The sequence below is a fragment of the Myxine glutinosa genome, chromosome 5, assembly GCF_964187855.1.
Source record: "Myxine glutinosa chromosome 5, kmMyxGlut1.1, whole genome shotgun sequence".
Taxonomy (NCBI): Eukaryota; Metazoa; Chordata; class Myxini; order Myxiniformes; family Myxinidae; genus Myxine; species Myxine glutinosa.
The window spans coordinates 150,425,601-150,452,255 of record NC_136265.1 but is presented as its reverse complement, the minus strand read 5'-3'; the positions used below and the strand labels follow the sequence as shown (position 1 = coordinate 150,452,255).

Below are 26,655 nucleotides of genomic sequence, written 5' to 3'. Positions count from 1 at the left end.
GGTCAGGGGTTCATCCTACAGCAAGATAATGACCCCAAACACACCTCCAGGCTATGTCAAAACTACCTTCAAATATAAACAAGAACAAGACGGTAGGCTTCAGATCATGGAATGGCCAGCACAGTCTCCAGACTTAAACACCATCGAGGTGGTTTGGAATAAACTGGACAGAAGGGTGAAAGCAAAGTAACCCATAAGTGCAACACATTTGTGGGAAATTCTGCAACAGTGTTGGGAAGAACTTCCCGAACAATATTTGATTTCCATTGTAGAAAGAATGCCACGAGTGTGTTCGGCGGTTATATCTGCAAAAGGTGGCTACTTTGCTGAGTCAAAATTTTAAATTAAATTTTGTTAAACCAAATGATTCTATCATTTCTTTTTTTATCTCCAATTGTTTATTTCTTCTATGCTTAATTTCAGAGTACATTGAGACATTAAACTGCGTAAATTTCAATAAAAACTGGAAAAATTGAGGTGTTCTGAAACTTTTGACCGGTAGTGTGTGTATATATATATATATATATATATATATATATATATATATATATATATATATATAATATATATATATATATATATATATATATATATATATATATATATATTGTTGTGGATATGAGGATTGCATTTTTTTTGATTGTGTGTATTGACTATTGTATTGTGGTAAATTGCTGTGTAACATTGTTGATTATGGCCCCTCCTGCCTCCGGAGTTGTGTAAAGGTAAAAAGGGCGTCCCGGTAGTTAATTCCATGAAACACCACATTGAAGGACACGATAAAACCCTTGTTCAGTAGTTTATATCCTTATTATGTGTTTTAGAGTAAGGCCTTGTCTTCCATTAGAATGACACTCCATTGTACCAAGTGAAAAAGATAGATTCCCTTCATTCCCATTCCCAAAAACCTCCATTTCCCCTTTCGTAATGGCCAAGCCTCAATTTGGCAATTACATCCCCTCCAAAGCCGCCATTGGCCACGAGGCAGGGTTGGGGAAGAAAGGCGGGTCCCCACCTCGTCATAGAGGGGAGGAGTGAGTCAGCCCCACTCAACCAACCACAAACAAGGGGTTGGACTTGGAGAGGGTGTGGAGAGAAACATCAAGGAGGTTCGCGAAGGTTCAGAGGCGGGGCCTATATAACCCGCAGCGGGACGTTCCCCAAAGAGAAGTGAGAGGCAGGGAATACGAGAGAGTTGCAAAAAGGTCCAAGGCTGAGCTGAGCTGCGTGGTGAGATGAGCTTTTACAAAAAGGAGAGGAGCTTTTACGAGAGATGAGCTGAGATCTGAGATGAGCTATGACAAGAGCTGAGTTGTGAGGTCCAAAAGCAGAGGTCATCCAGGGAAGCGCAACAGCCTGCTATTCATCAGCTTGCTCGCCAGCGGCAGCGTCTACAGCAGCAGCAGCAGCAGCGTCTACAGCAGCAACAAGACTCGACAGCCATTTGGGGCCTGGACGGCAGTTTGGAGCAGGGCCGCGAAGGGACGGCGGCTGCCGAATGCGCCGATCGTGCTGCCAGCTCCGGACCCATTGGACTTTCCTCTCTTTCCAGCCATTCCTGCCTGCAAGTTCCCCATTTGCGTACGTGAGTTTGTTTTGTTTGTTCTGTCCTGGGTAGGTAATTAAGACCGTATAAGCTAGTAATTTGCACTGTGTTACCTGCTTTTTCAAGTCCCCTGTAAATAACCGTGACTGCTCTTTTTGCTTATGTGTGTGTAGATAATAAACCCCGTTACTCTTCTGTACGTCTTCTTCTTCCTCTTTGCATTCGTCGTCTTAGTCTTTTCCATATTGAGTAGCTGTGGCGCGATACGGCCAACGTCTGGGTGAATCGGGTGAGTCGGGAAAAAACTGTTCGGCCGCGGTACCTCCGCTCGGTAAATAACATCTAATCCACGGACCGTAACAATTGGTGTCAGGAGTGTCGGATTCGGACCTGGGACTAAATTCATTTAGCCCAAATTTTGGACACAATTGTACAATTGGCGTAACAATTGGTGTCTGGGAGTGAGATTCGAGGCCTGAACCAAATTTTTAAAACATCTATAAAAAAAAATTTGGTCAAAATTTGGAGCAGCCGAAAATTGTGTTGTTTTAAAGCAAAACCCGAATTTTGAAATCGCGCCATGGCTGGTCAAGGCGACGGGATGCAGGTGGGCGAGCTAGAGGAGGGGTTAGGAGTAACCCAGGATCAGAGGGACGAAGTAGAGGAGAACAAGGAGGTGGTTGAGGAGGTTTCAGGCGCACAAAATGGCGCTCTCGCGCACGAGGTTGGGGCAGCTGCGGCCGCACCCTTTGTACTACCAACGGTGGTCCAAATGCAAGCCTTCATGGCCCAAATCATGGCGGAAATGAAACGGGAGAATGACGGTCTTAAAAAATTGAGTGATAAAATGGAAGCAATATCGGGCGAAATGCAGGTCGCATATGAAGTAAGGGAAGCGGAGAGGGACAGAGACCGCAGGTTAGGCGAAAGGGTCCCAGGGGTGCACGACGAGGTAACGCGGGTCGAGAAGCACTGGTTGAACGAAGCGGAGAAAAGCGTGGGTACAATGACGGGGGTAGAAATCGCGACACGGGGTTTGGAAAAGCCGGCGACCGATGAGGTAGAGGGAATTTTATTAAAGCCAACGGTCGTCGAGGTGAGTAAAGAAAAAGTGGAAGTGGGCATTGAAATTGAAGAGACCGGGGACTTTGAAAACCACTCGCGGCGGGAGGAAAAGATGGAATATGTACAAAGTCCCTGCTCAAACCATGATGATGTGCTCACTAACCAAATAAAGATTTTGCAGGTGCGCGTGGAGAAAAGGATCCCCCAGGTGAGTCGTGCTGTATATTGTGCGGGTAGATTTTGTAAAAGGATGTTCGGCGATAAAAGAATTTTCGCGCGATTGGGATCGATATGGCACCCGGGCGTTGGTGAAGGGTCCCGTGTGAATGGAAATGGCACGCGTGTGAGGAAAAAGTGTGCGTCGGCGAGTGGGTGTGTTATAAAGTGTGGGAGTGAAACCGAGTGCGAGCGAGAATGCACGTCGGGGTGTACGGAGTGTGACACGAGGAGTGAGTTGGTAGTGGAGCGGGTGTGAGGATGCACGCATGGGATGAACGGCGAAGGTGTGCGAGAAAGCACCCCTGAGTTGGTAGTAGCGCGAGAGTGGGAGAGCCCATCTGAGCGCGTTAGTGGGTGGATGCAAGAGTGCACGCCCATGGTGAGTGGTACGGAGTACGTACCGAGGGAGAGTGCGCAAGACGGTGCGCGAGGTGTGTTAAAAGAGTGTGCGAACGGTGAGTGTGCGCGAGAGGTGTGGTGTGTAACAGGGAGTACGTTGGTGGAATGTACGGACGGCGTTGGAGCACCGAGCTCGGTGAGGGTGAAAGGGGTAGCGTATGCGTGTGAGCATTTAGGTGAAGCATCGACGGTAACCGGGTTAGCGGTTAGAGCGACTTATAGCCGAAGCGAGCACTCGGGGCGCGGTGGGCTTTGTTGGATGCAGGGCCCGGCGCGGATCGAAGCTGCATCGTTTCTCTTCGAAGCGTCGTTGCCGATTCGGGCTTGGCCCTGCCCCACACGGTCGAGTCCGGGCCTTGTCGGGCGAGGCGACCGGTCCGGTTCAAGGGCGAGTGGGAGGAAGCGGAACGGTGCCCCCTCGTGGGGACGGGGTTCCGACCGGGGGAGATTGAGCCATCGGGCCCGGGACCGCAAGGTACCGCGCCGAGATGGTGCGTGGAATCTCGGGCCGACCAAACCACCTCCCTTGAACCGAAAGCCAGACGGATTCAACCTGCAGGCGACCAAACCACCCGAATTCATTGCTCGGCTTTGCGAAGCCGAGTTTAATGAAGTCATGACGCATCGAGGCTAGGATATAGCGGACTGTGATGATGATGATAATAGTGATAGTGGTTTTGATCCGAAATTTAGAAAAGTGAATAGAATTGGCAGTAATTGGCAAATTTTTGATTGGTTGAAATTTGATGTGCAAAATTGGTAGTGGGAGATGCCCCATGTGATGGGATGGCCAATCCACCATCAATCACAGCGGGGGGGCAAAGGAGCACTAGTTTTATGGGGTTTATGGCAGTGTAAGTTCGCCGAGGGAGGGTTTGGATAATGTGTAGGGCCCTAGAGATTGACATTAGGTAACGTTAAGGTTAGGTAGCTACATTGGACAGGTAGCTGGGGACGTAGGTAGATTAGTGTGGATGATAATGACGAGGGAGCGCAATAGTTTAAAGGGATGACTGGGAAGCGCAAGTTTCAGAGGGGAGTAGTTAGATGAGATGATGCCGTGTGTTTGAGGATTGGAAGTATATGGTGAACAGGTGTGATTGCACAGGTGTGCAACTGAACAGATGGATGGAGCAGTGTTTGAGTGATGGTGATGGTGATGTGTGTTGTGTTGACCAACTGGTCCAGGAAGAGGAGGAGGGTGCAGGTGGCACCGGGTGTGAGTGCACAGGTGTGCACCAACAGGTGTATGGAGAATGGTTGTATGGAATAAATGGTCTGGAGTATATGGAGTATTGGAATGGATGGTCGTGGAGTGAGTAGGATGGAAACTATGGAGTGGAGTGGATGGTGCGAAGGTGTGAATGGGGGAAAGATGGACCCCCATCACGAATACCCGGGGCGGGTAGTGTAAGTGTTAGGTAGAGGGTATAGGTAAATTGTGGTTGGATATTGGCATCTGTGGTGCGGGTGGAAGAATGGTGATTGGATGGGTGCATTAGTGTTGTGGAAATGGCTGGGCGTGTAGCCTGTTAGTGTGTGTAGTTGATTTGGGCACTCCACCACTGTGAGGATGTCGGCCAGGTGAGGCCGCAGGTGGGCTCTGGGAGCCGGTAGTTGTTGTGGATGGGGCCCGAGGATCCGGAGGACGGACCCGGGTAGCCCAGTGCCAGAGGGCACCGAGGGGTGACAGAGCCAGGAGCGGCCTTCCCCAGTAGATAGGTTAGGTTAAGGAGCAGGTAAGCTCGGGTGGCAACTACAGTGGTGGAGGTGTGCAGGTGGGTAGACCTGCTGGGAGAGCTACACGTCACAGCCCAGAAATTGTGCAAGGGCACCGGGAGATGAATCGGGGGAGTGAGACCCCAAATTGAAGAAACACCACAGTTTGGTCAATGGGAATTGGTTTTTAGAACCCATAGTGTAAGTTGGCCAATGGATTGGCAGGGAAAGACCCCGGGTAGTGTAACGTGTGTTAAAGTCATTTAGAGGATAGTTAGGATTGAAGTCTCCTCGCACCATCTACATGCACTCACCTGAGGTGACAGGTACTCCACACCATGCCAGGTTGTTTTTATTATTTTTATGTGCAAATGTTTTGGATTGTGAGACGCATCATGACGTGGGTGTGACATTGTGTTTGATGTTCCATCTCTTCCTCCTTATGAGGATTGATGACGAATTGGGTGATGGCAAATTTTGGCTGGAGGGATTGTGGTGACGAATTTGGTAAAGAAGAAATAAGGGGAAGACGTGACAGTAGCGACGAATTTGTAAATGTGTAGATTTTGTAAATATGGGGTAAGGGCAAGGGTAGTGTAGGTGACAGGGGGGTGACGTACGGTAGGGACGAGCTTTCTCACTTCGCCCTCCGTACGCATTTCACCTTGCAGTGCCTTATTGATGTGTACCCTTGTGACCTTACCCCTCGCTCATCTGTCTCTCCCCCCTTTTGTCTCCCACATGACCTGTGCGCCATTGGGCGCCGAGGGGAGCGTGCGTGAGTCGACCATTGTGCGCCCGGAACTCCCAGAACCAGCTGTCTGCATCGATGCACCACATTATGGACCACATGTCTGTGGCCGAGCACCACTTATGGACCCCATGGGTTGGGGCATGGCCCCTCTGCTGGAACCGGCCATGAGGGCCCGAAATCTTGCTGGCGGACCTTGGCCACAGGGCACCGATGCCCCACAGGTGAACCACACTAGTCGGCCCTGTGGGCCATAAATAAAATAAATAAAAAAGGACACGTTGGGTGCATTTCATTTTCAGTTCAAATAGGCCGCCAGTAAGAAAATGAAAGAAAATGACAACATTGGGAAGAAATAATAATAGCCAGCAGAGGGAGCCGAACAGCAAGAGACCACCTGCAGGGTTAGGGGTTGTTTGGTTATTTTTATTCATGAACACTGATGAACTGTGGTGACTGCACCGATTGGTGCTTGAGGGTGCGTTGGTGTGTTTTGGGTGCTTTCATGGTGCATTGATGCAGAGCAGACTGTCTCCCCCCCAGAAAGAACAATTACAGGTCCTGGGTTAGTTTTGTAAATAAAAGTAGCGTCAATTGTAAATAATGCTCCCCACCGTCAGTGTATAGTTTGAAGACCATTCCGCAATTCGGTTAACTGTGGGCGTGAGTCTGTTAGGCAGGGTGCAATGGAGCAGCGGGACATATTTATTTATGTTTTAAAACTGTCACACTCAGGGTCAGGTTAAAAGTAGAGGGAACTACACCTACGTGTCACACTAAATTAAAGTTATAGGCCCGGGACGTGCCTAAGAGGAGGAGGGTGCAGTGTTGTGGATATGAGGATTGCATTTTTTTTGATTGTGTGTATTGTATTGTGGTAAATTGCTGTGTAACATTGTTGATTATGGCCCCTCCTGCCTCCGGAGTTGTGTAAAGGTAAAAAGGGCGTCCCGGTAGTTAATTCCATGAAACACCACATTGAAGGACACGATAAAACCCTTGTTCAGTAGTTTATATCCTTATTATGTGTTTTAGAGTAAGGCCTTGTCTTCCATTAGAATGACACTCCATTGTACCAAGTGAAAAAGATAGATTCCCTTCATTCCCATTCCCAAAAACCTCCATTTCCCCTTTCGTAATGGCCAAGCCTCAATTTGGCAATTACATCCCCTCCAAAGCCGCCATTGGCCAGGAGGCAGGGTTGGGGAAGAAAGGCGGGTCCCCACCTCGTCATAGAGGGGAGGAGTGAGTCAGCCCCACTCAACCAACCACAAACAAGGGGTTGGACTTGGAGAGGGTGTGGAGAGAAACATCAAGGAGGTTTGCGAAGGTTCAGGGGCGGGGCCTATATAACCCGCAGCGGGACGTTCCCCAAAGAGAAGTGAGAGGCAGGGAATACGAGAGAGTTGCAAAAAGGTCCAAGGCTGAGCTGAGCTGCGTGGTGAGATGAGCTTTTACAAAAAGGAGAGGAGCTTTTACGAGAGATGAGCTGAGATCTGAGATGAGCTATGACAAGAGCTGAGTTGTGAGGTCCAAAAGCAGAGGTCATCCAGGGAAGCGCAACAGCCTGCTATTCGTCACCTCGCCAGCGGCAGCGTCTACAGCAGCAGCAGCAGCAGCGTCTACAGCAGCAACAAGACTCGACAGCCATTTGGGGCCTGGACGGCAGTTTGGAGCAGGGCCGCGAAGGGACGGCGGCTGCCGAATGCGCCGATCGTGCTGCCAGCTCCGGACCCATTGGACTTTCCTCTCTTTCCAGCCATTCCTGCCTGCAAGTCCCCCATTTGCGTACGTGAGTTTGTTTTGTTTGTTCTGTCCTGGGTAGGTAATTAAGTCCGTATAAGCTAGTAATTTGCACTGTGTTACCTGCTTTTTCAAGTCCCCTGTAAATAACCGTGACTGCTCTTTTTGCTTATGTGTGTGTAGATAATAAACCCCGTTACTCTTCTGTACGTCTTCTTCTTCCTCTTTGCATTCGTCGTCTTAGTCTTTTCCATATTGAGTAGCTGTGGCGCGATACAGCCAACGTCTGGGTGAATCGGGTGAGTCGGGAAAAAACTGTTCGGCCGCGGTACCTCCGCTCGGTAAATAACATCTAATCCGCGGACCGTAACAATATATATATATATATATATATATATATATATATATATATATATATATATATATATATACATATATATATATATATATATACATATATATATATATATACATACATACATATATATATGTGTTATTCAAATCACTGGCTCACTCTTATAAATATTGTTACATTTGTGGAGGTAGGTGATGACATACCATATTGGAGATAGGGTTGTGTAGAATTAGTATGGACCGTGGACGCGTAGTAGACATTTTAATGTACATTAGCAGGGAAACTGTGAGCTTAAGGTTGTTTATGTGTTCTTCACACAGGGGGGAGGGGGGGGGGTTGTTTTTATGTTTACACAGCTGGTCATCAAAAATCAGCACCATTAACCAAAAACACAGACATGTTGCCGACGGAAATCCAGCACATTCACCATCGGGCTAAGCCCCACCCCACCACGGCCGACAGGACCAGAACATTTGCCGATCGACAATTAAACCCCGCCTCTAAAGGTTTGTAACTGACAGGCAACTAAACCCCGCCCATCAACCGAGTAAGGAAAAGGCCACACCCCGAGCTTTTGCGATTGGTCGTATGACGTCACAGAACGAGAAGGTTCAAGCATTACAGAGGAAGAAGAATCACTCTCTCTCTCTCTCTCTCTCGGTTTTTTTGTGCTTGCCGAACAAGAAGCTCGCCATTGTTGGTGTGTATGGTGTGCTGGGATTTGTACGCGCTTCTGAAGAAAGTGAGGAACTCTTGGCTGCGTGGGCAGCATTGCGAGGGAGGAAGAAGTACAGGTAGCTCTCTCAGTCTTTTGCTCTCTCTCTTTTGTCCTGGTTGCGCTGGCGGACAGCTGCTTCGTGCCCGTGGCCGCTGGTGGAGCAAATTTCGGAGCCTTTGTGCTCCTTGGAATAAACGTGGAAGGAGGTGTGGTTGATCTGTGGTGCTCTTCGGGGAAGCTGTGGCTGCGCTGTGCTTTCTGGCGAGGAGTGAGAGAGGAGGACGTCTTGCTGCCACTTCGTGGCTCGGGGTGCTCGCGTGGTTGACCGGTGCCATTGTGGACGTGTCGAAATTCGGTCCTTTCACCGACTGAAAGTCCTCGTTTAGGCTGGAGCCGAGTGCCTGCCGACTAAGAACATTGATTTTTCTTTTATCTTTCCCCTTGTCCGTATTTGTGTCAGCATTGAGGGTACCTCGAGTTAGATTTATAGGTTTACCTAAGCATTCATTTTTATTGTCTTACCTTTATTTCATCAAATTTATTAGTGTGCATTTTATTTGTCATGTTGATTTTCCTTGTCTCGTTTCTGTTTTTTTTTTTTTTTTCTTTTTTTTTTTGTTTTTTTTTTTTTCTTTTTTTTTTTTTGTATACAAGATCGAGGCTCGTGAAAGAGCGAACATTAATCACACAGAAAGACAAACAGACACATAAAACAAATAACATCGGGAGCGGTAGACAAGATGGGGAGAGAGGGGGAAGGACACAAACACAACATTTGACAGCAGGGACCGAGAGACATGGAGACATCGAGAGATCTGTGGGAGGGAGAGGGCTTTGGGGGGGAGGCATGTGAATAAACGTGGAAGGAGGTGTGGTTAAACCACACTGTGTTTGTGGGTTCGAGGGATAAACCCCGTGGCTTCCGTCTGTACAGGTAAGCACCCTGGTATCGTTCGCGGCGCATGACAGACTTGACCGCCTCAGAGTTACTGTTCGGCTATCTGCCGCCCGTGATCTTAATCACCAGCGACACGGCAATATATAATACTGTCGCGTAACCGTGATTAACACCACAGTTACGGATGACCGATTTGCGAGACTTTAACTCCCGAGGCGAACACTCAATGGCGGACTCAAGTTCAACACCAACGCGCGGAATGGCGGGGCGCAGCGAAGGCTCCGCAACCTTATCTATTAAAATCAAACACCCAGGAAAACTGCGTTCAGATATTATGTACAAAAAGTAATATAAGGGTTTATTAGGAAAAGTAAAGCCAGTGAAAAAGCCCGCCGGTAAATCTAATAATTCTAATAAACCTAAATCGGGACGTCCCCACACGACTGACAGCAAACACAAACGAGGGAGATTAATCACGAAAATAACACGTCCCGTCGTTCAAAATATACGCGGAGATCGGGCTTATCTGTCTTTGTCGTCTTGTATTGTTGGTGTCCAGCACCGCTCCTTCCGGCCCGATCGCACACCACGAGGCCCCTCGCTCCAAGCACCACGCGTCCGACGCAGGCCAGCGGCTCCACTTGACCAGGGACAGGAAGGACTCCTTTCAACTCCACTCGACTCGACGCGGGAGTGCTGGCAGCCAAGTGCCAACGAACTGCTCAGTGCCAACTGGGTGTGCTCTCGTGTGTCTCCTGCGACTCCCTACAACCCGAACTGCACTCGAACTGCGACTGGAATGGCGTGTCCTCTCCAACTCTCCACCACCGCTCAACTCTCTGGTGCCTGCCTGCGTCTGCCAGTGCCTGCCACGAACTCAACTCAACTCAACTTCGCGAACTGCGACGCAACTCAACTCAACTCTTGAAATGGCGTCCGACCGTCGCCTATATTGGTGGCCGATGACGTCACATTGCGCACTCCTCAGCCAATCAAAGCCTCCCGCGACTCCTGACATCTCCCCCGTTACGCGACCCTGCGGTCCTGGCATAACACGTGCCGGCCAGGTTTGTAGGCCTTTGGAGGTGTACACGGTGGCGGCCAATCGTGGCGGTGTTTTTGACCTGGTTTCCTGTCAATTTAATACGAAGTCCTTGTCAGGGAAAGGGGATTATTTAATGTTGCGCTAAGGACCTAACTAATGTTTATGTGGTTTGCAGTGCCATAAAGGACAAAGGTTTGATTACTAGGTGATACTCACAGGGGCGTTACCTTTAATCCCTCACTATTTAACACTCGGACCTCCAGGTAGATCCACACTCATACATCTTACCCCGACAACCGCCTAAACATCAAGAACTTATTACATGTAGAGTCCCTGTCACGACAGCCGAATACCTACCTATTCAGTTCTACCTAGCTCTAGATATTGCTCTACCAAATTCATAACACAGCCCCCCCCCCTGGAACCGTAGCTCCTGCAAGGTTCACCGCAGGCGCTACCATTCCAGCCTTAACACTTACTGTCACACACTTAATTAACCTATGAAATAAATCAGGAAGGGCTGTGGGAAGTGAGTCAGACTACCTACCTACACTTCCTTAACATGCTGAACCCCTTAACCATCATGCAAGTATGTACATCTTCTTCGTTGTTCCTGTGGAGGGAGGAAACAACAACACACAACACTAACTTAACCACAAAACTTAATCATCTTTCCAAACTCAAAACTCTAACCTTTGTACATACCCCGGTCTACAGACCGCGTCCCCCGGTGGATGCCACAAGACACAACCTTACCTGCGGGGCCATCCCCAATGCATCCCCCCTAAATTTCCACGGGCCCTGTCCAGATGTTACAGGTGAGTGACACGGCTCGGTGGATTTCGCCCACATTCATGCAACACAGACCCCTTAACCACTCATTCTCATTCCATAGGTCATCAAGGCATTTCAAAAATCAACAAAGCACTTATTTCCAATACACCCCCTGCAGGACCATGGCATTGATGTCATTCACGTGTGTGTGCATTCCTCAACTAGGCAGCGGGGAGGTACCGCACAAAAGATGGTGGGGGCGCATCAGGCTGTGGTGCCCGCAGTCCCAAAAACAAGTCAACCGACTTACAAATTCATTGCCCCCCCCCCCTTTACCTCTTGGCCCCGTGACAGCCCAACAGCCCCTTTCCGCCGTTACCTCGCCGGTGAGGGTCTCCACACACACCAGGCTCCTTTGCCTCCTGCTTTCGCGCAGCAACACGGGTCACCGGGGGACTTCCTCACCCCGCGGCGCCCAACCAGACCCTCCACCGACGAGCTCCAATTTCCAGTTACCACCGGCTGCCAGGGGTAATTGCCGCAGAGGGGGGCCCGCAGGCATCGCTCCTCAGAGCTTGCTCTGTACCTGCGGACACACACACCTTCCCCACCCACAAGACCCCAAAACACACTTCCTCCCCCCGCTGCCATTCAATTCTCCACACAAATCAGCACAATTCAGTACAATTCCATAGATGGTGTAAAAGGTGTTACAAGGCTTGCCATGGCCTGCCACATGTGAAATCCCCCTTCACAGTTCGAATCATTGAATCCTTACACATTTCCATTAGCACATTTCCAAAAAGCACAATTATCGCCCCTCATTATCTCCAATAATCATCACACACTCTCCAGGTTCCACTCTCACGACCACATCAAAACACGTAACCACAATACAAAAACATACGCCACCCACAAGACACTGTGGCTCCCATTCCATCCCCTCACCGGCCATGTCATCACTCGCTCTCACCTCCCAACTCCAAATTACATGTCCCCAATTTCCCAAAGCAAATCCTGAAGCCTGGGACAGTACTCCTTAAAACACTCACCTCAAGTGCAGGTAGTTGCAGGTTGGTCAGGTTCAAAGTGCAATCCACCCATACAATTCCCAAAATTTCACATTGGGCCTACCAAATCCTTCCAAATTTTTCTTTTGTCCCCACTGCACTGGCAGGTATGTGGATCCGCATCCAACGGTGATCATCACTACACAACTACCTATGGCCACGACAGCTCTGCACCTCTACCGTGCAAGGGTCACCGGGACAAGGTGAGCAGTCAAAACGCCAACATGGCCCATGAGTGTCCATAAGGGTGCGACCCACCATCCATCTTTCGGCCCCCCCTGCGAGGAACACAGCTGCAGCAGCCCCAGCTGGCCAATGTGGTGAGCACTTGCTGCCAAAACACACACTACCGCACACACAACCTCGGCCCTGGGGGGCACGGTCGCAGTGCGTGGCATCCCTACAGCCACGTCCCCTGCACCTCCCCATCATCCCCCAGTCCGACTACAGAACTGCAGCCCCCCAGTGCTCACCCACACTTGACCACACCAAGGTCCAGTCAACAGCCATGCTCCACCAGGAGACCCACCCAGAAGACATGGTCCACACACCTCGGACACGCACAGCACCACGTTGACCCTCAGGCTACACAACTACATCCCCATCATCCCGCGTCCCAAATATCAGCACAGTTGCCCCCGCAACCAGTTGAAACTGTGTCCTGCTACCCTATTAATTTCATCACAGCCTCCAACACTTTGGTCTACACACCTGGATCAATAATGGCGTCACTGTACAGTGTCCACCATGACATTTCAAAATCCACCCTTAAATTTGCATCTAACCCACAGATTACCCATGCCAACCATTTGTCACATTTCACTCACCTCACCAAAGAAGGATGCTTTGCCATACACATGCCAGCCGAGCATGGCCCATATGCTCGGCTCGTTACACATCTCCCGATTCACATCCCCATGGCTCTCTTCCCAACCCGAGAGTCCATAAATCATAACGGAGCATCTGTGGAAGGTCACTCACACCATCACGTTCCACAGATGCCCCAATGGTTGTCCGGCAGGCTATCTCCATCCCTGTCCATTCGGTTTGACCCGCGTCCATCGACCAACACGGCATGGCAGGTCATCACATGCCAGTTGTCCCAAAGTCTCAGGGAGAGGGTGTCAGGTCGCATGCCCGGGTGATCACTACATCAGGCCCAAGCTGGCCATCTGCGGTGCCACCACCAAAGCGCGACCCACAACACCTCCCCCCAGTGGTCCTCAATATTTGCCATCCCAGGCTTGAGAAACCACCTCGGACCTCCCTGGAGGTCTTAACCCCCACCAGGGTCCGGTGACCCTGCCGGCCCGAGCCACCAGCTCGGACGGCGCCCCGATGGACAAGGGACGCCACACTCCACCAGACCCCCCGTGGGACCCAGGTCGTACCTCGACACCCAAGGCTGGACCCCACGTCCAAATCTCGCCATCACAGCCCCCCAGCTGGCCGGCATACCCAAATTTTGAAAGGGGCAACTTTTGCCCGAGGCCATCACCCATGACCTCTCCATGTCCAAATCCCGCAGCCCGGGGACCAATCCCCACCATGGCTGCTCCAAATCAATTTCCCATTGTAATTTTATTTTACATTTTATTTTACAAATTTTCATTCCCATTGCCAACCCGCAGCTGCAGGGAACAACCTCTACCACCGGTTGTTCTGCCCCTCCCTGCAGTTGATCCAAATTCCCTACAGGGACCAAATCTCCAGAAGCTCTATCTCCCGATCCTCCAAGATCCAAATCCAGCCCGGAGCCAACACACTCCCCCAACTGGTTGTCCAATTTTGGAGCCTCTGTTTCCAAATAGCAGTGTACAGTGAGCGTCCCCTCGGTCATTCCAACCACCTCCTCGGACCAACTCACCTCTTCCCCCAGACTCCTTTGGGCCTGAACAAGCTCTACCTCCATGGGACTGTCACAGGTCTCCAGCCGCTGGATCAACTCATCCTCATCATTAGAAATCATTCCTGGCCCCGCCAGGCTTTGATCAATATCCCCAATAAATACCCGGTCCGGCTCTATCGCATGGACCCCCAAAAACTCTACCCCCTCTTGCTCTGCACCACCGCCCTGGTGCTGCACAATTCCAAATTCATCCCCCGGTTGGGGTGTTGTGACATCCACACGGTCCCGATAAACAACCAGGCCAGAATGTGGGAAACATTCCCCATTACAACTCTCACATTCCAAATTTCCTTCCCCGCTCACCTGTGGACACTCCACGTTTACCTGCAGGCATTCCCCATCTACCTGTACACATTCCCCATCCACCTGTGCACCTGCGGTCTCCCCATCATCCCCCATTTTGTTTGCCAGCCCATCAATTGTAATACTCCATCGATCACTCATTTCCTTCATTTTGTTTGCCAGCCCATCAAGTTTATCCTCCAATCCACTTTTCGTTTCTTCCATTTTTCGAAGCAATTGACCCAACATCTGGTCGGTTGTCGGGGCCGTTCCTACTACTCCCGACTCCCCGGTGGGGGAGGGGGATAAGTTGGTGCTCGGGACGAGGGAGGTTCCAAGGCTCACCTCTGCATCTAATTCCCCTATTTCCGGCTCACTCCCAACGCTGACGGAGGCCTCGCTGCGTACTTCCATCTCATCAATTTCCGACATCCGCTTTCCGGAAGGTCGTTCCCCGCGCGCGTATTTATTTTAATACCAAAAACACAATTTAAATTTGACGAAGACGCGATATCGCGCTCCGTATGCCCAATTGATTATGAAATTTCTCCGCCTCGCCTATACAAATTTTGCGTTCGAACGTCGGACGCAATGTACGCCCGACCGTGTCGATGTCGCCCCGCGGACAAAAAAATTTGTCCGACCGTGTCGATGTCTCGCCGCGGACAAAAAAAAATTTGTCCGACGGGTTCAAATCCCACTCCTGACACCACTTGTCGCGTAACCGTGATTAACACCACAGTTACGGATGACCGATTTGCGAGACTTTAACTCCCGAGGCGAACACTCAATGGCGGACTCAAGTTCAACACCAACGCGCGGAATGGCGGGGCGCAGCGAAGGCTCCGCAACCTTATCTATTAAAATCAAACACCCAGGAAAACTGCGTTCAGATATTATGTACAAAAAGTAATATAAGGGTTTATTAGGAAAAGTAAAGCCAGTGAAAAAGCCCGCCGGTAAATCTAATAATTCTAATAAACCTAAATCGGGACGTCCCCACACGACTGACAGCAAACACAAACGAGGGAGATTAATCACGAAAATAACACGTCCCGTCGTTCAAAATATACGCGGAGATCGGGCTTATCTGTCTTTGTCGTCTTGTATTGTTGGTGTCCAGCACCGCTCCTTCCGGCCCGATCGCACACCACGAGGCCCCTCGCTCCAAGCACCACGCGTCCGACGCAGGCCAGCGGCTCCACTTGACCAGGGACAGGAAGGACTCCTTTCAACTCCACTCGACTCGACGCGGGAGTGCTGGCAGCCAAGTGCCAACGAACTGCTCAGTGCCAACTGGGTGTGCTCTCGTGTGTCTCCTGCGACTCCCTACAACCCGAACTGCACTCGAACTGCGACTGGAATGGCGTGTCCTCTCCAACTCTCCACCACCGCTCAACTCTCTGGTGCCTGCCTGCGTCTGCCAGTGCCTGCCACGAACTCAACTCAACTCAACTTCGCGAACTGCGACGCAACTCAACTCAACTCTTGAAATGGCGTCCGACCGTCGCCTATATTGGTGGCCGATGACGTCACATTGCGCACTCCTCAGCCAATCAAAGCCTCCCGCGACTCCTGACATCTCCCCCGTTACGCGACCCTGCGGTCCTGGCATAACACGTGCCGGCCAGGTTTGTAGGCCTTTGGAGGTGTACACGGTGGCGGCCAATCGTGGCGGTGTTTTTGACCTGGTTTCCTGTCAATTTAATACGAAGTCCTTGTCAGGGAAAGGGGATTATTTAATGTTGCGCTAAGGACCTAACTAATGTTTATGTGGTTTGCAGTGCCATAAAGGACAAAGGTTTGATTACTAGGTGATACTCACAGGGGCGTTACCTTTAATCCCTCACTATTTAACACTCGGACCTCCAGGTAGATCCACACTCATACATCTTACCCCGACAACCGCCTAAACATCAAGAACTTATTACATGTAGAGTCCCTGTCACGACAGCCGAATACCTACCTATTCAGTTCTACCTAGCTCTAGATATTGCTCTACCAAATTCATAACAATACTTTCTTGGTGAACTAGTTTAGAATTTTGGATACTGATGAAACTCAAAGCCAATATTCCAGAATAAAACACAAAACTGTCCGTAAATGTCCATTTAAACAAAAATGTCAATAAACGAAAGTCAGCCAATGGGGCATCGCTCTTGCTCAAGGAGGAGCACGTGATCAAACACAATGGCACATCATGTGATCTTGCATCGGCAAGGGAGGTGGTGTTTCTTAGTTTTATGGTGGTATGATTGAAGAAGTGTTTGTGGGTTTTTGTCATTTTCAGATGGTGTACAGTGGTAAGAAGCCAGTAAATGATCGTGACTTGTACTGTCGTGCTTTTTTGGCGGGTCGGGAATTGAACCTTGACCCAATCGAATTATTGATTGTTGTCTAGCAGCCTATAACAGAATCGTTACTAATCTAAATTCAATCAACGTACCAAAAAGAAAGATGCTAATTTAACATGCTCATTCACAATCCACTTTATCAAATATATAAAGTTTACATTTATGATGTCAGTATGTAGAATGCACTGCAGTATCGCAAACTTGCCCCACAAATTCAAACATATATGTATACACACATGTTAAATAAAGACTTACCACTCTGCCACTTTGGATATTTTCATGCAATGTCTGTCAAGTTGTTTTTGCAAGAATATAATCTAGAGAGAAAGATATAAAGGATTAGTGTGGTGAAAAATCTCACATGTACAGAAATAATCCCTTTATAAGTAATACTTGCTTTATTGAATCTCATTACACTATATGGCATGTTTTTAGGACAATCCTGTTATAACGAACACATTTCACCTTGTTTTAACAAACGTTGACCTCCAGTATATATTGTAGCGAAAATGGACGCTTAGGGCCGGTTAAATGTTTAATCAGCTGCTCAGATGTATCCTCATTGCATGTTTATAATCGATGTACTGTAAACTGCAGTTTAGGCCTGCCAAGATTGTGTTTAACGAGGTCTTGTCCCCCATCCATCCCTTTGTATTTTCACTGTTAATGTACTGTAGGTCTCGTGTCCTTATTTGATTAACAACCATTTTGCCACCAATGGTGCTCAAGCCGAGTACCACCCAGTTCTGATATGATCAGACCAATTGACGGGGTACTCAAGCTGGTCAGCCAATGAATGTGCCTGATGATATTGTGGCGGACACGAAAGCCCACTGGCGTGGTGACATCATTCCGCGCACCAAGTGGGCGGCGGCCACGCCCGAGGGGTAGGCGTGGCCTGAGGAGATACACGGGGCGCGCAGCCCGGAGCGCGCTAGTGTTACAGTGAGCTCCTCAAATAAAGACGCTTATAAGTTACCGCTTGTCCGCTTCCTCCTTGCTCGCAAGCAGCGCACGTAACGCCACGCTTTAATATTATGCTATCGCAAACTGTTCTTCCATCCAGTCTCGGTGAGGGTGCCTCTTTCATCAATACTAGGCCTGAACCATGATTCTCATTTGTTTTATTCTATCTTTGAACCCTCTTCTCCCTCTGAGCATCTGACTATCCCTTGCAATAATCTGTCAACAATAAGGCTCGATAAAGGTAGATAGGGCAAAAACATTTATAGTTCCAAGCAAGATATATCTATCTATAATTCCAGTAATCTCTGTGTGTATGTGTGTGTGTTTGTCTGTGACCGCTGTTTCTCGACAACCACGGGTCCGATATACTTGAAACTTGCCAGGTATATTGCTGGGGACCCGAGGATGTGCCTTTTCAAGGTTTGAAATTAATCGGACAAGTGGTTCCCAAGGTATGGTCACCGTACTCGCAAGCCGTTCGCTTTGGCTTTGCGAATGGACCAAACCATTTCATGTAAATAGAGGGGGGGGGGGTTCTACCGTACTCGCAAGCCGTTCGCTTTGGCTTTGCGAATGGACCAAACCATTTCATGTAAATAGAGGGGGGGGTTCTGTGGTCGTTACTGCCACGTGGTTTCAAAGTTTTTTTTTGTTGTTGTTGTTTGCACGCATGTTTTTTTGCACCCACGTACGGGCACGCCCGAGTATTTCTAATTGCGACATCCTCTTCTTCGCCATCACAAACGAGTTTGCTGGGCTCTCAGCATGTGCAAGAAAATTGAAGATCTTAACGTTTTCACGAGTCCCTATTGGCACTTTGTAATTTGAATTAACGCCTCCACTCGGCGATCATCGCAGTATGGGCACTATTTGAAAAATTGATGTTATTGTGTTATGTGTTATGAGGCCTTATTTACTCAGGTCAGAGGTCATGGTAGGTAAACATCTTGTTACCCCGATAACTTGTGAACCAGTGATGGGATTCTGATCAAATTTGATACAAGTATGTATTATGATGCAAACATGAACTTACATGATTTTGGGGTCAATATGACAAAGGTTAAAGGTCAAAGTCTGTAATAGGTCTATAACTTGAGAATGGCTGAAGGGATCTAATTTAAACTTGGTAGAAGTATGTATAATGATGTAAAGATTAAATCATTAGATTTTGGGGTCAAGAGGGTACCTTCTCCCAATTTCAACTGTCATCATGCCAGCTGGCTGGGTGTGGGTTCCTCTCTCACCAGCATGGCACCTCAGCAAAGGACTTCTGCGACTCACTGGGATTGACACAATCTGTCAATTTCCCCACCCGGATCTCAGTCAATGGAGCATCTTCTCTTCTAGACTTGGTTATGACAAACTTCCCTGCAAATGTCTGCTGCTCTTCTTCTGCTCCAATCGGTTCTTCTCATCATGTGCTTGTTAAAGTGGACATCTCTCTGGCCATTCTCAGAGAGCCTCCTCAGCACCGACGAGTCTGGCATTTCACTCAAGCTGACTGGCACGGTCTGCAAGCAGCCATCAATCAACTGGACTGGTCTTCCATCTCTACTGCCTCTGACATCAATTCTTCCTGGGAATTCTTCCAAAGCAAACTGCTCTCTCTCATGCACAGATTTATACCACCTCGTCTTCAGTTGTCTTACCCTTCCTTCCGTCCATGGTACACTGAATCTTGTGGTGAGGCAGTTGCCCTGAAACAACTTGCCTTTGCCTATTGGAAGGCAAATCCAACAGAAGGCAATCATAATTCCTTCAACCAAGCTCGGAACAAGTGTGTGGCTACCCTCAGGAGTGCCAGGAAGCACTATCCCTCCACACTCAAGAATTAACTCTCAAACCTGTCTCCTTCCTCCAAATCCTGATGGCGTCTGGTCAAATCCGTTTCTGGTGTTTGTTCCCCCTCCACCCCCTCCCTTACCTCAAATGGCTACACAGTTGACACCGCACGTGTAAAAGCCGAATGCCTCAACTCTGTGTTTGCCTCAAAATCTTGTGTCCCAAACCCATCTCTCTCTGTTCCCACCTTACCCAGTTGAACCCAACTGCTCCTGGAGTCTGTGTCCTTCTCTCCTGACAAGGTGGAGAAGTTTTTGTCAAACCTCGACTCTGAGTCTGCAACTGGACCAGGCGGCATCAGCCCCACGGGTCCTAAAAGCCTGCTCTGCCGCTCTATCTCACCCTCTCTCTGTTCTTTTCACCCTCTCTTTTGCTCAAGGTCATCTGCCAGCATCTTGGAAATCAACAAACATAACCACTTTACACAAAAAATATGCAAAAACAGATCCTTGCAACTACAGACCAATCAGCCTGCTCCCAATTATCAGCAAAGTCATGGATTCCATCATTGCTTCGGATATCAAATCCTTCCTCTTCTCCAATGGCTTGATCTCCAATCATCAATTTGGATTCAGACAAAGTCATTCTACTCTGGACATGTTGCTTCTGCTGTCTCAACAATGGATGGAGGTCCTCAATGCCAAACAGGAAATCAGAGCTGTCTCCCTTGACATATCACGTGCCTTCGATACGGTCTGGCACCCAGCTCTGCTCACCAATCTCTCCTACTATGGTATCCATGGAAATCTCTATGCATGGCTTGCGGACTTCCTCTCTGGTCATCGTCAACGTGTGGCCCTGAATGGATTTCTCTCATCTCCCCTTCCTGTTCTGGCTGGAGTTCCCCCAAGGTAGTGATCTGGGCCCTGTGCTTTTTTTGGTCTTCATCAATGATCTCTCAGACTCTCCGGAAAATCCTCTCTATCTCTTTGCTGATGACTCCACTCTCTGCCGCTCCATTCCTCATCCCTCAGATCGGCAGTCTGCAGCCTCCTCACTCTCTGCAGACCTGGACAAAATCACAGACTGGTCAAACAAGTGGAACATGTCTTTCAACCCTGACAAATCTTACACTCTTACAATGTCTCTCCGAAATGACCGACTGGAAAACCCTCCCATCTACTTTCTCAACAATCCTCTCCAAGAAGTTCTGTCACTCAAGCTTTTGGGTCTCACTATCTGCCATGATCTTTCTTGGGGAAAACCACATTTCCATGCTGGCCTCTAAAGCCAGTCGCCGACTGGGCATCCTCCCATGTGTGAAGTCCTTCCTTGACACACCTGAGCTCCTCACCACATACAAGGCTTTCATCTGCAGCTCAATGGAATAATGTTCCCCCCTTCTGGGCCGGTGCTCCTGCCTCACACCGAGCTCGGCTTCACGCTGTTGAAACCAAAGCTTTCAGAATCATTGGAATCTCCTGCGATGAAGCTAACTCCGAGGACCTTTCAGTCACTCACCGTAGGCAGGTTGGTGGTCTTTCTGTCTTCTACCGACTCCTCTCCGACCTTGCTCCCCCAGCTCTCTCTGTGCTCTGTCCCCCAAATATTCCTGCAGGTCGCACAAGATCTGCCAGCAACCCTCTTATGGCTAAACTGCCAAAATCTAGGCTCTCTGCTCACCTTCACTCTTTCATTCCCCTTTTCTCCCACCTCTAGAACAAACTCTCCCACTCCTTTCAATCCCACTCCTCCCTCCAGGTCTTTAAAACAGCTGTTCACCACCATCTCTTATCTTCGCTCATCCAAAACCTTGATCTTTTCAACCCCCGCTAATTCACCCCAGATCCACATTTTTGAAATTCCAACTTCTTTCCTGGAGGTCCTTGCAGTGTCCATATGTTTTATACCTCGCCCACCTCCCCCCAAGCCCTCCTCCTCCCAAAGTTATCTCGATGTCCCTGCTCTCAAATGTTGTATTTGTGTCCGTCCCCCTCTCTCCCCATCTTGTCTACCGCTCCCCTTATTTTGTGTTTTATGTGTCGGTTTGACTTTTTGTGTGATTAATGTTGGCTCTTTCACGAGCCTCTATCTTGTAGACAAAAAAAAGGTCAAAGGTCAAATGCCAGACATCCCGCCAGGTGAAAATTTTGTTACCGAGCTAACTTGTGAATCGGTCATGGGATTTTCACCAAACTTGGTATCATTATATATTATGATGCAAAGATAATCTGATTCAATTTTGGGGTCAAGATGTCACAAATCAGAGGTCATGTTAAGTTACAATTATTTTGTTACCACAATAACGTAAGAATGGCTGAAGGGATCTTAGTCAAACTTGGTATATGTATATATAATAATGTAAAGATGAACTGATTGGATTATAGCATGAAGAGGTCAAAGGTCAGAGGTCATGTCAGGTAAAAATGTGATAACTTGAGAACAACTGAAGGGATTTAAATCAAACTTGTTGCACATATGTATAATGATGTAAACATGAACTGATTAAACTTTTGGGTCAGGAGGTCAAATGTCAGAGGTCATGTGAAGTAAAGTTATGTCGCCACACCAACTTGTGAACAAGTTAAATCAACAAGCTTTAGGTATTCGGCAAACTTTTTTGGCATTGAGGAGAGCAACTCGTTTAACAAGTGATTTTCGGAGTTAGTCAACCTTAGGTTGGCCACAAAACCCAGAATATATACACAGTCGTGGCCAAAAATATTGGCACCCTTGCACTTTTTTCAAATAACTCACAATTTTCTCTAAAAATAACTTGAAATTGACAAAAGTGTTTGGTCTCCACAATTTTTTATTTCACTGTTAATATTACAGAACCTTTGTTTTTGATTCAGAACTTAATATATCCTTTTAAATCAGAAAATAAAAATAAATGGCATTGACAAAATTATTGATACTCTCGACTTAATATTTGGTAGCACGGCCTCTGGACAAAATAACTGCAGTCAAGCGCTTCCTATAGCCATGAATGAGCTTCCTCCACATCTCTGCTGGCAGGTTCACCCACTCTTCTTGTGCAAACTGCTCCAGTTCTCCCAGATTTGAAGGGTGCCTTCTCCCAACTGCTGTTTTCAGATCTCCCCACAGGTGTTGAATGAGATTTAGATCTGGACTCGATGCAGGCTACTTCAGAACAGTCCAGCGTTTTGTCTTGAGCCATTCCTGGGTGATTTTTGAAGAGTGTTTGGGGTCTTTGTCCTGCTGCAAGATCCATGACCTTCGATCTGATTTCTGACACTGGGTTCAACATTGAGCTCCAAAATGCCTTGGTAATCTCCTGATTTCATGATGCCATGCACACATTCATGGCACCCAGTGCCAGACGCGGCACAGCAACCCCAAAACATCAGTGAACCTCCTCCATGTTTGTCTGTAGGGAAGGTTTTCTTTTATTTGAAGGCTTCATTTTGTTTTTTGTAAACATAGAGATTTTTTTTTTTTTTTTTTTTTTTTGTATACAAGATCGAGGCTCGTGAAAGAGCGAACATTAATCACACAGAAAGACAAACCGACACATAAAACATATAACATCGGGAGCGGTAGACAAGATGGGGAGAGAGGGGGAAGGACACAAACACAACATTTGAGAGCAGGGACCGAGAGACATGGAGACATCGAGAGATCTGAGAGAGGGCGAGGGCTTTGGGGGAGGGGGGCATGGGAAGGGGGCGGTGGGAGAGGTATAAAACATATGGACACTGCCAGGACTTCCAGGAAAGAAGTTGGAATTTCAAACAAGGTGGATCTGGGGTGAATTAGCGGGGGTAGAAAAGATCAAGGTTTTGGATGGGGGAAGATAAGAGATGGTGGTGAACAGCTGTTTTAAAGACCTGGAGGGAGGAGTGGGATTGAAGGGAGTGAGGGAGTTTGTTCCAGAGGCGGGAGAAAAGAGGAATGAAAGAGTGAAGGTGAGCAGAGAGCCGAGATTTCGGCAGTTTAACCATCAGAGGGTTGCTGGCAGATCTTGTGCGACCTGTAGGAATATTTGGGGGACAGAGCACAGAGAGAGCTGGGGGTGCAAGGCCGGAGAGGAGTCGGTAGAAGACAGAAAGACCACCTACCTGCCTGCGGTGAGTGAGTGAAAGGCCCTCAGAGATAGCTTCATCGCGGGAGATTCCAATAATTCTGAAAGCTTTGGTTTCAACAGCGTGAAGCCGAGCTAGGTGTGAGGCAGGAGCACCGGCCCATAGGGGAGAACAGTATTCCATTGAGCTGCGGATGAAAGCCTTGTATGTGGTGAGGAGCTCAGGTGTGCCGAGGAAGGACTTCGCACGACGGAGGATGCCCAGTCGGCGACTGGCTTTGGAGGCCAGCTTGGAAATGTGGTTTTCCCAAGAAAGATCATGGCAGATAGTGAGACCCAAAATCTTGAGCGACAGAACTTCTTGGAGAGGATTGTTGAGAAAGTAGATGGGAGGGTTGTCCAGTCGATCTTTTCGGAGAGACATAGTAAGAGTGTGAGATTTGTCAGGATTGAAAGACATGTTCCACTTGTTTGACCAGTCTGTGATTTTGTCCAGGTCTTCAGAGAGTGAGGAGGCAGCAGACTGCCGATCTGAGGGAAGAGGCATGGAGCGGCAGAGAGTGGAGTCATCAGCAAAGAGATAGAGAGGATTTTCGAGAGAGTCAGAGAGATCATTGATGAAGACCAGAAAAAGCACGGGGCCCAGAACACTGCCTTGGGGAACTCCAGCCTGAACAGGAAGAGATGAGAGAAACCCATTCAGGGCCACACGTTGACGACGACTAGAGAGGAAGTCCGCCAGCCATGCGTGGAGATTTCCATGGATACCAAAGGAGGAGAGTTTGGTGAGCAGAGCGGGGTGCCAGACCGTGTCGAAGGCACGTGATATGTCGAGGGAGACAGCTCTAATTTCCTGTTTGGCATTGAGGACCTCCATCCATTGTTGAGACAGCAGAAGCAGCATGTCCAGAGTAGAGTGACCTGGTCTGAAACCAAATTGATGATCAGAGATCAAGCCATTGGAGAAGAGGAAAGATTTCATATCCGAAGCAATGATGGATTCCATGACTTTGCTGATAATTGGGAGAAGGCTGATTGGTCTGTAGTTGCTAGGATCTGTTTTTGCACCTTTTTTGTGCAAAGCGGTGATGTTGGCTGATTTCCAAGCAGATGGCAGTTGACCTTGAGCAAAAGAGAGGGTGAAGAGAACAGAGAGAGGGTGAGATAGAGCAGCAGAGCAGGATTTTAGGACCCGTGGGCTGATGCCGTCGGGTCCAGTTGCAGAATCAGAGTCGAGGGTTGACAGAAACTTTTCCACCTTGTCAGGAGGAAAGGACACGGAGTCCAGGAGCAGCAGGGTACGACTGGGTATGGTGGGTACAGAGAGGGATGGGTTTGGGACACAAGATTTAGAGGCAAACACAGAGTTGAGGCATTCAGCTTTTTCACGTGCGGAGTCAGCTGTGTAGCCGTTTGAGGTAAGGGAGGGGATGGAGGGGGAACAAACACCAGAAACGGATTTGACCAGACGCCACCAGGATTTGGAAGAGGGAGACAGATAAGAGAGTTCGGTCTTGAGAACGGAGAGATATTGTTTCCTGGCTCTCCTGAGGGTGGACACACACTTGTTTCGGGCTTTGTGAAAGGAAATGAGATTTCCTTCCGTTGGATTTGCTTTCCAGGAGACGAAGGCAAGTTGTTTCTGGGCAACAGCCTCACCACAAGATTCCGTGTACCATGGACGGGAGGAAGGGTATGACAACTGAAGACGAGATGGGATAAATCTGTGCATGAGAGAGAGCAATTTACTTTGGAAGAATTCCCAGGATGAGTTGATGTCAGAGGTGGTAGAGATGGGAGACCAGTCCAGATGATTGATGGCTGCTTGAAGACCGTGCCAGTTGGCCTGAGTGAAATGCCAGACTCGTCGACGCTGAGCAGGCTCCCTGAGGATGGTCAGAGAGATGTCCACTTTAACAAGGACATGATCAGATGATCCGATCGGAGCAGAAGAAGAGCAGCAGACATTTTCAGGGAAGTTAGTCATAACCAAGTCCAGAAGAGAAGATGTTCCGTTGACTGAGATCCGGGTCGGGAAATTGACAGATTGTGTCAGTCCCAGAGAGTCACAGAAGTCCTTTGCTGAGGAGCCATGGCTGGTGAGAGAGGTACCCACACCCAGCCAACTGGCATGGTGACAATTGAAATCACCACATATGAGGAAGAGAGAGTTGGGATGAGTAGATAGAAGTTGGTCCATATCATCAGACAGCGAGATGTAGATGGAGTCATCACTGTTTGGTGGACGGTACAACACACATATGAACAAGAGGTGGGAGCGAAGGGGAAGCCGTAGCCAGAGGTATTCCTGGGGGTGAGGTGGAGAGAGTGCAGTGCAGGGCGAGTGAGGAAGAGAGTTTTTGATAAAGATAGCAACCCCGCCTCCAGGACGAGGCTCAGGTCTATCATACCGGAGGAGGGAGTAGCCCGGGAGAGATACTATGGAATCAGAGACATCATAAAGGAGGAAAGTTTCTGTTAAGCAGATCACGTCTGGTTTGACAGAAGCAACCTGTATGGAGAGATCAGTTAAGTATGCTTTATCAAATGATGTGCTTTATCAAAAAGCTCTAATTTGGTCTCATCTGTCCACAGGACATTCTCACAGAAGGATTTTGGCTTGTTCAGGTGTATTTTGGCAAACCACAGTCGGGCTTTCTCAGCAGTGGGGTCCTCCTCGGTCTCCTACCATAGAATCCCCTTTCATTGAGTTGGCGACAGATGGTGCGAGTTGAAACTGTCGTACCTTGTGTCTGAAGGTCAGCTTGAATCTGTTTGGCAGTTGATCTGGGTGCTTTCTCCACCATTAGAACAATCCTTTGCTGCAATCTTTGATCAAGTTTTCTCTTGCGGCCACGACCAGGGAGGTTGGCTACAGTGCCGTGGGCATTAACTTCCTGATAACATTGCGTATGGTGGACACAGGAACACCAAGGTCTCTGGAGATGGACTTGTATCCTTGAGATTGTCCAAGCTTGGCTACAATCTTGTGTCTGACCTCCTCAGACAATTCTC

General features: G+C 48.6%; 1 protein-coding gene across 6 annotated transcripts in view; it reads right to left on the bottom strand.

Moving 5' to 3' along the window:
• LOC137426929 (regulator of G-protein signaling 7-like) overlaps positions 1-26,655 on the bottom strand; it is a 260,768-nt gene that overhangs the window by 53,228 nt on the left and 180,885 nt on the right. For all 6 annotated transcript variants that reach the window (XM_068115959.2, XM_068115957.2, XM_068115962.2 and 3 more), the window contains one exon: positions 17,103-17,164. In XM_068115959.2, the coding sequence (XP_067972060.2) occupies positions 17,103-17,164 (62 nt within the window). The remainder of the gene's footprint in view (positions 1-17,102; positions 17,165-26,655) is intronic.